This window comes from Euwallacea similis, chromosome 2 (genome assembly GCF_039881205.1).
Source record: "Euwallacea similis isolate ESF13 chromosome 2, ESF131.1, whole genome shotgun sequence".
NCBI classification, from domain to species: Eukaryota; Metazoa; Arthropoda; class Insecta; order Coleoptera; family Curculionidae; genus Euwallacea; species Euwallacea similis.
This window is the reverse complement of record NC_089610.1, coordinates 3,046,872-3,061,361: the sequence shown is the minus strand read 5'-3', so window position 1 is coordinate 3,061,361 and position 14,490 is coordinate 3,046,872. Positions and strand designations below refer to the sequence as shown.

At 36.0% G+C, this 14,490-nt stretch overlaps 3 protein-coding genes across 6 annotated transcripts; 2 read left to right on the top strand and 1 right to left on the bottom strand.

Moving 5' to 3' along the window:
* Positions 1-140: 140 nt before the first annotated feature.
* LOC136419179 (uncharacterized) lies at positions 141-6,569 on the top strand. Of its 2 annotated transcripts, XM_066405371.1 has the most exons (14): positions 141-245; positions 854-1,176; positions 1,233-1,552; positions 1,915-2,119; positions 2,182-2,443; positions 2,496-2,607; positions 2,659-2,980; positions 3,031-3,177; positions 3,232-3,471; positions 3,525-3,765; positions 4,393-4,603; positions 4,663-4,872; positions 4,937-5,449; positions 6,194-6,569. In XM_066405371.1, the coding sequence occupies exons 2-14, from the start codon at positions 984-986 to the stop codon at positions 6,257-6,259; spliced, it is 3,042 nt and encodes a 1,013-aa protein (XP_066261468.1). In that variant the 5' UTR covers positions 141-245; positions 854-983; the 3' UTR covers positions 6,260-6,569. The 2 variants fall into 2 exon arrangements, with proteins under 2 accessions (XP_066261468.1, XP_066261469.1); XM_066405372.1 differs by having other exon boundaries at positions 4,937-6,569.
* Positions 6,511-10,669, bottom strand: Tti1 (Telo2 interacting protein 1). 3 transcript variants are annotated; one of them, XM_066405369.1, is made up of 14 exons: positions 10,224-10,669; positions 10,018-10,157; positions 9,792-9,969; positions 9,563-9,734; positions 9,215-9,516; positions 8,954-9,162; positions 8,712-8,894; positions 8,438-8,650; positions 8,145-8,378; positions 7,855-8,093; positions 7,502-7,799; positions 7,059-7,365; positions 6,771-6,999; positions 6,511-6,716 (listed from the first exon to the last, which is right to left on the bottom strand). In XM_066405369.1, the coding sequence occupies exons 1-14, from the start codon at positions 10,430-10,432 to the stop codon at positions 6,582-6,584; spliced, it is 3,048 nt and encodes a 1,015-aa protein (XP_066261466.1). In that variant the 5' UTR covers positions 10,433-10,669; the 3' UTR covers positions 6,511-6,581. The 3 variants fall into 3 exon arrangements, with proteins under 3 accessions (XP_066261466.1, XP_066261467.1, XP_066261465.1); XM_066405370.1 differs by having other exon boundaries at positions 9,215-9,512; positions 9,559-9,734; positions 10,018-10,148; XM_066405368.1 differs by having other exon boundaries at positions 9,215-9,512; positions 9,559-9,734; positions 10,224-10,668.
* Positions 10,670-11,435: 766 nt separating this feature from the next.
* On the top strand, positions 11,436-13,890 carry LOC136418224 (uncharacterized). Its single transcript, XM_066404215.1, has one exon. It carries the CDS (start codon positions 11,630-11,632, stop codon positions 13,340-13,342), a length of 1,713 nt encoding a protein of 570 aa, XP_066260312.1. The 5' UTR covers positions 11,436-11,629; the 3' UTR covers positions 13,343-13,890.
* The last annotated feature ends 600 nt before the right edge of the window (positions 13,891-14,490 follow it).

The window sequence follows — 14,490 nt, the reverse complement described above, 5'->3', positions numbered from 1 at the left end:
TTTTTATGAACAATGTATACTATGTATATAAAACAGCATTTTTTTCTCAAATGTCACAAATAATGTTTTTCTACATAGTCTACCGAATTTAATTGAAAAATGTCAGAAACATGTCATTTGGTCATCTTTCAGTGACATGTCACTGACGTAAAAAAAAGTCACTAGTTTGGTTGATTATCCAAACCCGAAGGAATAGTGATTTAATTCTATCCTTAAAACTGTAGAAAACCCTTCGCTTTTAACAGGTTTGTAGAGTGTATTTTATTAGATAATTACCTTAAGATACGAGCATTTCATAATATACGAAATAAGGCTTTTTCTTTGTCTGGGGGCCACGTAAAAGTTAACCTTGAACACAGGCAATCAAGAGCAGGTAAGTAGCTCCCATTTGTTTACAAAGAAGCAGATTTTGTCAAATGCTCTTTACCTAAGAGATTCGAATATAAATTCGTCTCATTTATTGAAGAAAAGGGCGTTTGAGTGGCATCAAATGTTTCTATTTGCTTTTACAGGCTCCCATTGATTTTACCAAGCAAATCAATACTACACTTTGTATGGCCAGGCTCCATTTTAGACTTGCCTACAAGGAAGGTTTCAACATATTACAATTTAGATATTAATTAACCTAAACCTTCTAAAAAACACCTTTTAAGCAACAGATTATAAAATGTCTTATTTGAAAATAAGTTATTTTATAATAAGCCTTCTTACTCTCACTTCAGACCACTTTCTATGCCCCAATTTTAAATGACAATGCTTATTTCTCTGTATATGCTCTACTCTGTTAGTTGTTGATTTTTAATGTGCAACTTAATGTGTGGTCTACAAGCCTTAAGAATATATTTTCTTATAGGTTCCTCCAGCAAGATGTATTTTAATATGTGTATCAGACATAGAAATGTCTTAAGAAATGTAGACAAAAAATCTACAGACATGGCAACATAAAGCTTATTTTAATTTAAAATTGACTAAAAAAAGCCACAATGCAGCAAAACACAGAAACAATGTGCCCTGTATGCACACTCTATCTCAGACCTGGCATTACCTTGAAACAACATTTAGCCAGTCACCCCAAACAAAAGGTGATTGACGCCCTAGTTAAATTGTCTCTATTAGAAGATGCACCTCAAGCCCAGCTTTCACAGCAATCTCAAAGCCAGGAAAATCTTGCTGAAGGTAAATTTTATTGCTATATATTTGTAAAGGGATTTAAAACACAAAATTTCCTTCAGCAATTACTCAGTCTCCAGTACCCCAAATGGGGCCTTATATGACAAACCAGGTAGCTCTGGGTCACCCTGCCAACATGGGACCAACACCAGGCAACCATTTTTTTATGTACCAACAAAGTATGAGCACATCATCTCCACATCAATCCAGTGTGGCTCCAATGCCCTTCAATCCTTTTGCTCAGCAGTACTTGGTGCCTGCAGTCTATAATGCACAGATGATGCCCTATTTTTACCAGCAACAGCAGCTGATTATGTCAAGTAATGGTATGCCACCTTCAGTGAGGGCTTTACCTTTTGATGGGGCTGGTAGTTCAGGGCAGGTAGGTTCATATTATATTTGCTCCATTTTTGTCAATACAGACTACATGGTATCTTATTGCAGTGTCAAAATTTTGTTTTATAGGAAATGCATATTTGTATATTTTGGTATTAGATACTTTATTTTATTAAAATAATGTAAAGTAACAGAGTGCAGCAGTATTCAAAACACAATACATATTGTGTTTGTGGCTTTTTAAACTTTTAGTATCTCTTTCTTTAGAAACTTGTTTTTTTCTTCAATTTTTCATTGTATGATAGATCAAACTTATTAGTTAAATATAATATGTACACGCAAATATGTCACAATTTTCTCTACTCTATTCATTCAAAAGATTTCAAATAATCTCAATTTTCTTCATAGCTGAATAATTCATCAGCAGTTACAAGGCCCACTGATTTATCACTCCCCAGTTCAAAAGAAAAAGAATCTAACAAAGAGGAAATAATAGAAAAAACTGTGGAAAATGAAGAGGAATTACCAGAGGAGACCAACAATGAAAGCATTCCTGAACCTTCAGACATACTTAAAGTCTCTCTCAAAGATCAAGAAGTTTCTCTGGAAGATGGTGAGATTTATCTTGACCAGATTTTTATCTCATTGCTCTAAATTCGCCTTTTTGTTGAACAGATCCTCTAAATATAGACAGCGATTCTGAATCTGTGTACAAAAATGAAATTAATACAGAACAGACCTATTCAACTAATGAGAATTCAACTGAACATGACCAGCATTCAAACACAACTCAAGATTCTCGGTATCATACTAGTAACCTCATAGATCATGAAGAATGCGTTGGTACTCCTGCCTCACATTCCTCGCATTCAGAGTGGTTTTCGCCAGATTTAAACAAGGCTTGTCAGACGCAGCAATGCGCAAATCTTTCTCCAAGGCAAGAAAAAATTTATAACCTTAAGGGATGTATAGTAAAAACTATCTTTTAGGTCGCATCATGAGGAACATCAATCTGAGTCTCGATCAGATTACGTTTTTGTTGATCAGAGAAGTAATATGTCTACGGTTTACAATCATGAGGATCATCAGGGTTATGAGCAGGTATTAAGTGGTGATTTTGACGTTGATGATGATAATGATTGGATTTTTAAGTCACAGCCCATTTATACTTCTGCAAAAATAATCAATAACACTGAAGCGCTGGAGTTTATGAGCATGGATGAGATTGAAGGAATGCAAGTGATAATTGGGGATTTTTCAAATTCCCCTCTTATAGCCTCTCATGAAAGTTTAAGTGGAGAAAATCCCCCTATCTTAATGACAATCAATGGGGTCTCAGTAGTGTCCCCAAGGCCCCATGATGGAAATATTGAAATTATTGAGCACAGCATTTTGGGAGGGATGGAGGACAGTTGCGTTGAAGGGGTGAACATTCGATCGGATGAAAAAATGCCCCCGAGAGGAGAACTTTCGGGTAAATCAATAATTATTTTTTGTTTAATGTTTTTAAGGAAGATTTTCTAGGTCAAGAGAGCATGGGAAGTTCAAGTGACATCACTTGGAATCACATCCAACACTATCAAGATCAAAGTAGCGTTGGGTGCTATGAAAACAACTCTTGGGACAGTAGTGAAGAGATGCACCCCTATGTGGAAGAAGGGGATAGGAAAGGTGATTTTAAAAACTATGAACTCAATGCAATTTTATATTTTTTTGTTTCTGTAGACCATATTAGCACTGTAGACGTGTCGGCATTGAAACAAGAAGTCAAAGAGAGCACCATAACAATGGATAAGGAAAAACCCTCATTAAAGCCAATTGGTCTAGATATTAACAGGAAAAAAGTTAAAAAACTGGTGATCAAACCCAAGAAAACTAAGAAAGAAACACCAAAGTTTGAAAGCGTTTTTACAAGTATTCTTAAGGTGGAGAATGCTGAAGAGCTAGTGGATGACGAAGGGCTGGGTAAGAACACTTTTAAACTTTTAATTCATGTATCATTGTTTCTTTTTTTGCAGAAAGCAAAGATGAAATAAAGGAGGAAGTTAAACCCTCAGTCATAAACATGTGTAGAAGTTGTGACACAGTATTCAAAACAAAGAAAGAGCTGAGATTGCATAATACCGATTTACATAGGCCGAAAACAAAGGTGTCCAAGTGTCAGATATGCGACGAAACATTTGACATGCAGCACAAGTTTAATGCACATTTGAAAATCCATCCTTTGGAGTGTCGAATATGCGGCAAGTTATTCTATAGGTAAGCGCTTAATTTTAACTTAGGAATGACAATAGATGTTTTTGGTTAAATAAGGGAACAGGTGTAAAATTTAAAAAGTAATGGAGTGAGTAGAGTGCAAAATAAATTTCGGAAATATTTCATTGGGTCAGTGACACTTGTTTGTATTATGTGTTTTTTGCTTTACTTTCTCGCCAAATTGTCGAGATAAAAAAATGAAAATCGACAACTATAATGTTATATATAGTGCCAAACCATTTTAGGACGCACACTGCAATATGATTATATTTTGATCAAATTATTCAGTTTCTATATTGCTAAGAACTTAAACAAACTGAAGCAAGTAATAATTTTTAAAGAGAAAATTACGTAGCTTTTCCTGTGGCTCAACAGTTTGGACATAATATAATCATCGAGATGATTCACCATTTATAAACATTCTTAAAATGGTAGTCTCTGCCTTGTTCCATTTATTAAACTGAGAACAATCAATAAAAATTCAAATAAAACTACAAAAGCAAGCAATAAAATAAAATACATCTACCTTTTTAACACCTCCAAATTGAAAATTAATTTAGAAAATTTTGTTAACCATTTTATTATTCTCCCATTTGGCACATTGCATATCAATTAAATGTTCATTTTCAGAAAACAAGGACTAAAGCTTCATACAGCAAGACATTTAGGCATCAAACCCTTCAAATGTGAGCTGTGCGATAGAGCATTTTTGGTGAAGCAAAAGCTAGAAGAGCATCGGAATTGCCATACTGGAAACTCGCCCATAAAATGTTCCATGTGCCCTGAGACCTTTAGACGGCATTCCAATCTGGTGCAGCATCGCAATAAGCACCACTTTATGGTAAATTTTGGATGACATATGTATATTTCCTCAAAAAGTCGACAGGGTCTGTTGTCTAGATTAAGAGGAAAATTAAAGACCTGATTTGCTTCTGCGGAGAAGTTTTTCACTCCAAGAAAAAACTGGCGTGGCATAAGGAAATTCACGATGCGAAACCGAAGTCTTGCACTCAATGCAGCGAAAAGTTCATACATATGGCTAGTTTGACAAGGCATATGCGAAGGGCGCATAATGCAGAGTATTTGCCAGATAATAGAAATCCTTCGATGGTAGGATTTTTCTTTGTCTAATCTAATCAATATTTTGCTTCAATCAATTTTACTTTTCTTTTAGTCTAACGCAGAATGCCATATCTGCAAGGGCATCTACCTGAAAACCTCTCTGGACGCGCACCTCAAAACCCACACTAATCAGCGCCCTTTCAGCTGCTCCATATGCAACAAGGAGTTCACAACTAAGTGGAACTTGAAACTGCACAAATGGACGCACGCCTCGCGGACTCAGAAACCATTTAAGTGCGAATTGTGCAGGGCAGCCTTTATCCGCGAAAACGACTACACTTCGCACATGCACTCGCACAAGAGCGTGCGCCCCTACACGTGCAATTACTGCGGTGCGCAGTTTATTCGAAAGTCAAATTGTCAGCGACATGTGCGCGAGCACGAAAACGTCAAAACATACAACTGCAACGTGTGCGGCAAGTCGTTTCATCGGTCATATTACTTGAAAGATCACATGAGGGTGCATAGCGGGGATCGGCCGTATTCCTGTCACATTTGCGGTAAGACGTCCACCACGAAATCGAACCATAACAAACACGTGCAAATACATCATGCCAGGGAACCTGTGAGTACTGAAAATTAAGCTAATGATAAATCGTTTTATAGGGATTTGTGTGATTGGATGGATAGTATACAAGGGGAGTCGTATTTTGACTGATGAGTATTTCCCGCCGCAATATCTTCTAAGAGTTTACATTTTGTAATGCTTTTTCGAGATACTTAGACCCAAACTAAAGTGACTTTGGTATTATTCAAAGCGCGGGAAGCATCCATTGAGTTAAAATAATATTATTGACCCGGTTTATTTTATTCACTTTTAATGTCTTTTAATTTGGCATACGAAGTATTCGTTTTTAATTAATATTCTCTTCTGGTTTGTACACAGTCTTCTTTAGAACACGCAATGTTTATCTTTTATTTTATGCTTTTGTTATTTTGGGAAGGACATATGCAAAAACTTACTATTAGATTTCAGAGTTTCTTTATCTTTTGTGCTTTCACCATCGTGTAAAAAATATACGTGGTCATTTTTGCCATTACTAGATTTCATTTTTTTGACGTGGTAATTTTACTTTTTACAACTCTTTGTACATAACACGTAATTGAATAATTATTTACTGACCTAAAAGTTTTATTAAATACAGCAATATCGACAATAAATTGCTTTTCAAGCCTCCCATTTTTAGTTGACTTTTGAAGGTCAACTCTGAGTATATCTTTATTGTGATAACACCTAATTTATATTTATGTGTTCAGCCTCATAATTTTAATATGCATCGCTATTTCTTAAAATATGGTTTAATTTTAGGCAGTAAAATTGTTAATCAGTCAAGATGCCATGTCCAATCTTGACTCTAAAAAGGGAGTTCGTTAAAGAAATACCTTTAAATATTCCTATGAACAAGCAACTACTTCCTCTCTTAATAATGTAAAAATCATTGTAGTACAATTTAGTTAGACATATGCAAATGGGCGTAGTAGTTTGTTAAGACTGTACCGTTGTTTTAGTAGCCCCTCTTCGGGATAGCGGTAATTCGGAGTAAGACTCTGTTGTTATTTTTTTATAAGTGTATTAAAACTCTTCTTGTAAATAGTTGTAATCGTCGGTAAGTCAGAGAGGCGTGCAATGTTTTTTTTTCTATTGTAAATACAAACACATATATTACAATATTGAGTAACTTCAATAGTATTTTTTATCACAGACTTTGTAAGTAATTCAAATTTTTGTCAAATTCCACACCCTTTAAGCTTCCCCTTAAGCCAGCAATTGCCTCTCTAATAGATTCCTCGTCATAAATCAACATCATTTTGAAGAACTCAATAGCGCCGATCTAGAAAATCATTAGTGTTTATTGTCAAAACTCTATCTTCAAACCCCTATATACCTGAAGCTGTAGTGGATGCTTATCAGACAAATACATTTTAATTCCTCCAATAACTTCCTTTAAAACAACTTTATCCACTCCAAGATAATACAAGAGATATCCCATAGAAGACAATAATTCAAGCTGAAGTTTGTACTGCTGACTATAGCGATAAGCAGCCCCTTTATCTTGCAAATAACTGGCTTGTGCAGAGTACTCAAGAATCTCTATTAACTTTTTCAGCAAATGCCTTAATTAATAAAACAACTAGTTATCGTTTCAAACTTCAATCGAGATAAACATACTCACTTTACGACTCTCAAACGAATAAAATCTTTGGCCAATCGTGCCAAAGCTGTAAGTAACCGAACACAAACTCTCAAAGTTACGTGGTCAGAATCGACGTGGAATCTCCTCACTAAAGGAGACCATATTTGATGGACCACAGGAAGAAGCTCGTCCTCCCAATCTCTTAGGAGTTCAATTCCGTTTTCTAAAATCTCCAATACCAACAGTCTTCGAGATTGGTTTTTGGAGGGCAAGAAATGGAGACTTCTTTTGAGTATTATGGAGGCGAGTTCTACGTGCATGGGCGGTTGAGGTTTTGTGAAGTCACCTTTAAGGGATAATAAAACAGCATAATCTCAACATTAAGATAATAATTGTAGGAGTAAAACATACTATTGCAGGAAAGATACTTTTTTGAGTGAAATTCATCAAATTTATCCCCTCATATATGAAACAATACTTACCTTCCTTGATATGATCATTATCCTTTTCTTCCTGAGCCTTCTTTTCAACATCTTCCCAATACAGTTCCTCACCACTTTTACCCTCCATTATATCATCAGTAAATCCACTATTATAATCAATTCCTGTAACCCTAAAACTCTCTTCCTCTGCCTCTTCTTTCTCAGCTCTAGACTTCACGTTTTCCTGTTTAACTTCGATTTTATACCATCTGCACAAACTCAAAACGAACATTTTAAACACAGTCAAGTAGCTGTTGGCATATTGGTCTTTGAATTTGTCGCACGATAGCACTAAAATCTGAAATAAGTTCTCATTAAAAAGGCTTTTTGATAAGGGTTTAAAGTGAAGATACCTCTTCAATAATGTATTTCATTGGAAGTAAAAGGTCCTCGCTACAATGCTGCAGGACTATCGAGAGGACGTTTAAAACGCCTTCTTTGTCGTCCAATTTGGTCAGTTTCCTTTGAACTTGATAGGAAAAGAAATCAAAGTTGGAGTTTATTAAGTGAGTAAGGTTGTTATACTCGCAATTTAATGTTAACTTCTGAAGGGTTTGCAAACCTGCCGCTTTTATTAGAGGATGTCCACTGCCTGAAACTATTGTACTTAATAGGGAATTAGGATGTATGGTAGCATAAATACCTGCTTTTTCTAAAACCAAATATAACGACTTTAGTAAAAAAGGGCGAAAATCGAGTTTGAGGGCTTGACTGATATTGCCAATACCTTCTGTTATCAAACAAACAATTAAAACGTTATTCTGTATTTGTTCTAAAGTAAATTCCTCTGAGTCAAGGACATAATTTAAGTCGTTCAAAGGGTCTTCCATGTACAAGTTGAGAATGCTTTTTATTAAAGAAATATTTGCTTCTAAACCTGAGGGAAAAATTTTTAAATTCATAAAATACTCAATAAAACTTTGTTCATTAACTGACCAAATATAAAAGTGTTTAGTAAACAAATAACTTCCTTTTTCTTAGCCTCTTCATAGCGGAATTTACCCATCAAGCAATCACAAATCACTTCAAAACTCTCAGGTTTAGAAAGATTTTTAGCTAAAGAAACCAACTTGGCTTGTATGCAGTCATCTTTGAAATAACGGAAATTGATCCAAGGGCGTTTACCAGATATGTGTTGAGATGTTAGATCTATAGAAACAATTTCAAGTCACAAAAAGGCTTCCTTCACTCATAACAAACAAACACAAACCTTTTAAATTGTACTCTTCCAATAAACTAATATTGCATGCTTCCAATGCAATGATATGCAATAGGTTCTCAAGCAAAGTTTGCAATATGCCTGGAGACAGCACGATTTGATTTAAATTGTTGTTTCCAAAGAGATAAATGTAACCTATAATTAGGTTTAAATTTGCAATTTTTTCTTCATCATCTGTTGATAAAAAAAAATTTATTAAATAAAGAAATCACAGGTTATGTGAAGGAGAATACCTATGCTGTTAAATGTTCTTGGTAAACTTGTGAGGGATTTATAAAATCCATCTTCTAAATGCTCAAAAACGGATTGGAAATAACAACTTGAAAGTGTCTGAGAAAAAGATTGTATTGCTTTAATGCTTGAATTTATGATGTCATTTACTGAGTCTTGAGAAAGCATTATAAGGTATTCTAACAGAGTACTGACTGATTGAGGTATTGTGCTAAAATTAAATCAAATTTTTCAATTTCAATGTTACAAAATTACTCACTCACCCAGCACAATCCCTGATAATAGTACTAGCCATCATAAAAAGTTCTATCCGAACTTTATCGTCACTATGATAAGTTAATTTGTATAATTTTTTCAAATTCACATTCAAATTTGAGTCATTGTGCTGATACCACTCGCCATTTCTAATGGTATTTTTCAGGTATTGGTCAATTTCCTTTTTACCTTTAAGCTTCCCTTTTAAGGTAAATCTATTTAAACTTTCAGTGATGTTAAGTTTTTGGTCAGAGGCATTGTAATCTCGCATTACCAGCGACACAATTTTCCCATAGGCTCTGAGTGCTAACTGAAGTCAAATGTAATAAGTTTGAAAAAAATTGTTCAAAACTTACAATTATAATTTTGTGCCCTGCTTTATGGTCTTCCAAGGCAATTTCACTGAATGCTGCAGATAAGCCTGGAAGGAAGAACATGAAGATATTGGCACATTGATTGAGAAACACTGGATCTGATTCAATCTTTTCTACTCGAGCTACGGCTATGATGCAGGTAATTGCTTCCAATCTAAAATTTTTTGTATCATGAACAACTTCTGGAAATCAAGTGCAGTTAGTTTCTTACCTAATATTTCTGGCACGCTCATGCTTTGCAAGCTCAGTACATACATAGATTATTTGGGAAAATTGAGGAATATATTCATTGACATAAATTTCTTCAATTAGTTTGTAAGAAATTGAGTTCATGAGGCTCGTCATACATTTAAGTAGTGATGTTTTGTATTCTTCACAAATAGGAAGAACTGAAAAATTTAAGGTGTTTTTTTTTTTAAAGCTTTAAACTGAGTTACCTTTGTGTTGTCTATAATCGTACAACTCCAGAAGAAGGAATGTGTACAAATTGTTAAAAACATTTGAATTTTCAATGGTTATTTTGGGGAAAAGTACATCTAAAGTTTGAACCAACACATGTTTTCCTTGGCTAGCAATGCTTAAAAGAGTGTAATAATTTTCAATTTAAGACATAATAAAAATAATTAACTACCTTTAAACTAACCTGTTCCTGTCTTTTGAAATAGCAGCAATATAAGGAAACAAACAACTAATTAACACCTTCTGAGCCCCACTTGCAAAACTATTTGGAGCCCCTTCAACAAATATTCTGAAGTTTTCCAGCAGCTTTAAGTCTGAAGGACTCTTATTGATTTTTTCGCACAGTTCTGCAGCTTCCGAATACAACTTAAAGGCAGTGCCTTCCATGTTCATTGAAATATTTTAAATTTACCGCCTTTTTCCATCTAAAGACAAAGGGTAGAGAAAGTTATGTTTGTATTTACAAATATCCAAGTAAATCTGAAAATGATTCATTGAAATAATGTAATTAAAGGGTCATAAAGGACGTTTTCTTCTATGAGGATATTGTCGGATTTAAGTGAAGGTACAGGGAATGTGAGGTGGGTGCAGTGTAGCGTGGGTTTTTAAGGGGTAAGTTTATGATATTATTTTGGGTAAGTAAAGGAAAATAAGGGGGTAATTTATACTTACATGTGTAGGATAGTAGTGGGATAAAGGTAGGTATTTTAAAAATAGATTTCTTTGGAAAATTAGTGAATCATTAGAAAAATACTGGTTTTTGGACTTATTTCCAAAAATTGGAAGTCGATGAAAAAACGATGGTCCGCACGGCGGTCTCGTTTCGTTACTTGGAATTTTAACTTTGAACAGTTCGGGTATAGCTCTATTTCATTCCTACTTATTGCGGAAATGAAATAAGTTATACATCCCAACCCAAGCGAGACAATAGTTTTAAGATTCGCTCGGTCGGCTTTATTACTAAACAGTGTATTATTCCGTCACATTTCCAACATGTAGACTATGTCAAAAATTTCTCAGATACGTATATAATTCTAAAATCGGTTACTTTTTCCGTTTCTGTGACTTCCTTTAACAATGCATTTTGTGCAAATTGATTCTCAGTGCTTACGACTGTAATATAAAACAATGAACGAATATCTCAAAAACTCGCCTTTAAATTTCTTAAAAATAACAACTTTCCTTGTGCAATCTCACGCCCAAGAATCATATATTATTTATACAGATTTTGCGATACCCTCGATAAATCTAAAAAGTAATAGGTATTATACTTGAACATGAATTGAATAATTGTTAAGCATAGTGGCTCATTCATTCACTATCACTTCATCTTTGATCGGGCATCATTTTGCCTCTAGCCCGAAAGGCGTAAAACGCGTTATCACCTTGTAATAACAGTCGTTTATAATTTTAATAAATAATAAGAGTTGTTAAGAGAGGACTTCCACAATAAGCGATTGAAGAGTGGGGAACTAAATCATTCCGGCGGTCATAGTACAAGAACGCCGGCTATAAGATCTCGGAGCGCTTGATTAATCGTTTACTTCGTCGAGACTAAATTGTAGAGCTTGTATGATTTGGTGAGTTAAAATGCCGACGTGCAACTCTGAAAGTTTGTCGCGAGTGTCGTGGCCAAGCAACGAGAGCATCCATGCCGGAAGCACCTCCAGCGGCTCTGGATTGCAAAGCCCCAACTCCCCGGGGTGTTTCACCCCCGAATCAACTTCCCCGGATAACACTTTACGGAAAAGGAGGATCAGGAGGACGTCGTCCTTGGGGAGCGTCATTCGAGAACCTTTTGTGATTAAATCTGACGCCAGGGATTTGCGAAGCCAAAGTCAAAGTCCTGTGCCCCAGCATAGCCCTCAAGAGGAAGATACGTACTCTCCATTATCAGCAATTTTCGGATGGTACCCCATGTTCCTCATTAAAATCGTTAAGGCAATTATCGTGGGACTTTTGCCGAAAACTTGGAAACAACTGATTCTAGCCCTACCAATGCTCTGGATTTCCATGTGGTTCTGGTGCTTCTCCCAGCTTTTCCAGCTGCCAATGACTCTATTTAAATTCACTTTGTCTGTAGTTTTTAACTCTAAAACCGTTAAAAAGCAAAAGAAGAGAACAGTGCTCATCAGCGGCGGTAGCACCATTCAAGCCTTGCATTTGGCTCGCAACTTTTATTCTGCAGGCGCTAGGGTAGTAGTGTGTGAAGTCCAAGGGATTTTCGCTCTTGCCCGGTACTCCACTGCTGTTAGCAAGTTCTACACTGTTCCTAAACCTACAAGCGATCAGCTTCAGAACTACGTCAGAGCCCTTTGCGAGATTGTAGATAAGGAAGGAGCAGTTTATTACATACCGGTAAGTGCCACTACTTCCGCTTATTACGACGCAGTGGCCAAGCCCCATTTGGAGCTTTTGGGGTGCACCTGTTTTTGCCCTGGAATCAAGGAAGTCTGGGTCTTGGATGACACTTTAGAGGTGTTGAAGAGGTGCGAGAAATACAATATTAGCACTCCCAACTATTACGTAGTGACCTCCAAGGAGGATGTTTATAGGCTCTATGATACAGGTTCTATCAGGATCGGGAATTATGTTATGTCTACTGCAGGGCCCAGCGGGTTGAGGGATAGAGCAAAAGTAGTTTTACCTCTCTCGAGGAGTGAGCTGAAGCTGCCTAGTGATATCAGCCAGCAGAAGCCATGGGTGGTAGTCCAGGACCTAGAGGGCGATCACTATCTCACTTGCACTACTGTAAAAGAGTCTCAAGTGATTGCTAATGTTACTTGTAAGCTGGACAAACAGAACAATGGATTAATGCCGGTGGACTATGCGGAAATCAACCAGTGGCTCACCAATTTCTTCAGGAAATTGCAGTTGTTGAGGCCCATCACTGGTCACATAAGCTTTAGATTCGTGGTCTCCAAGGATACCAACGCCATTAAACCTTTGAGCAGCCGCATTGGGGTGTCTTTGCCGTATATTTGCTATACCAACGTGCATCCTAGATTAGTATGGAGGCCTTGCAGGCACTTTAGTCGACAAAACTCTGGGCCTTTGGTCAACGAATGTGGCACTTACAGGATGCCTGATACTGTTCTCAACACATTGAGAAACCCTTCTCTGGAAACTGTCACGAAACTAATTGGGACTGTTTTGGACAAAAGAGAGGCTTTGTTTACAATCTGGGACCCTTTGCCCTATTGTGCTTACTATCACATGCAGCTGCCCTTCAAAAATATGCTAGGGTTCATGAGGAGGAGACAGGATCAATTCCCCAGGACTTTGACGTCCCCAGTGCGTTAATGCTCGTAGAATTAGGAGAGAGATAAAAGACCAGAGTTGTTGTTACTAAATTCGTAAGCATTGTTTGATGGATGTTTCCTTAGATTTGTGACAAATCATTTGTATATGCCTATAGGTATCATGGTAGTGAATGTAGTCCGTCCTATAATAATATGTAGAAATGTGCGTTTACACTTGAATCACAATACTGGATTTTACTGTTAATTTATTATCGGTATAGTAATTAATTATATTATATTGTTTTGAGTACGAACAGAAATCTGCTGTTGGGTAGCTAAAGGATAATGTAATATTTTTATGAACTTTCTCCGAGGCAAACAAGCTGATAATGCTCTTAGGTAGAAGCTATTTTGCATCCAAACTTATCGGCTAGTGCATGTTCTTGCAATAAACATTTTGCAATTCGTCGTAAAAATACTTAAATCATTGTTATTTTTCTATTGCGAAGATGTACGATATAACGTAGTATAAGTACGTCAAAAGGTATCATTGTATCAATGGATTTTTACTATTTTTAGATTATAAATAAAATAAAATCAGAAGAAAGATAGATGGATGTTTTTCTTTAGTTTGGACTTTGGAATTTCAGTTATGATCAAGAGAATTCATAATATGCGTCATTCAGTTATCGTTTGAGGTTTCAGGGCTCGATCTGTTGGAACCAAGATATAAAACTAAATACAGCAATTATACAAAGTGTTCTAAATTGCAGGGCGACAATTTAATCACGAATTCTCCGCCCGAAAATAGCCCTAGCTTGCTATATACACTAAATTCCAAAAACGATGAAATAGCTAAGTTCCATACAATAAGCATAGATTTTTGTAAAAAAATTACGCATGAAAAAAATTGGCGCTTTTTTACCCGAAAACTTAGTATCATGCGAAAAAAATTTAATTTCTGATAGAAAAAGAGAGCTTTTTTCCTCAGTAATGGAAATTCAGAAATAATTTTTATTTTCTGAGAAACCGGTGGCACAGTAGCATTTCCCTCAAAAATATTCAATGACGTGCCGGTACGCGCGTCACTGGAGGACCTACAAAATACTTTTTAACTGCAAAATATGTGCATTCTCTCGCTATTGGTATCCACTAAATTGCATTTAAATGTCTCTAGGCATTCTATATTTCTTTGAGAAAGCATTTTTG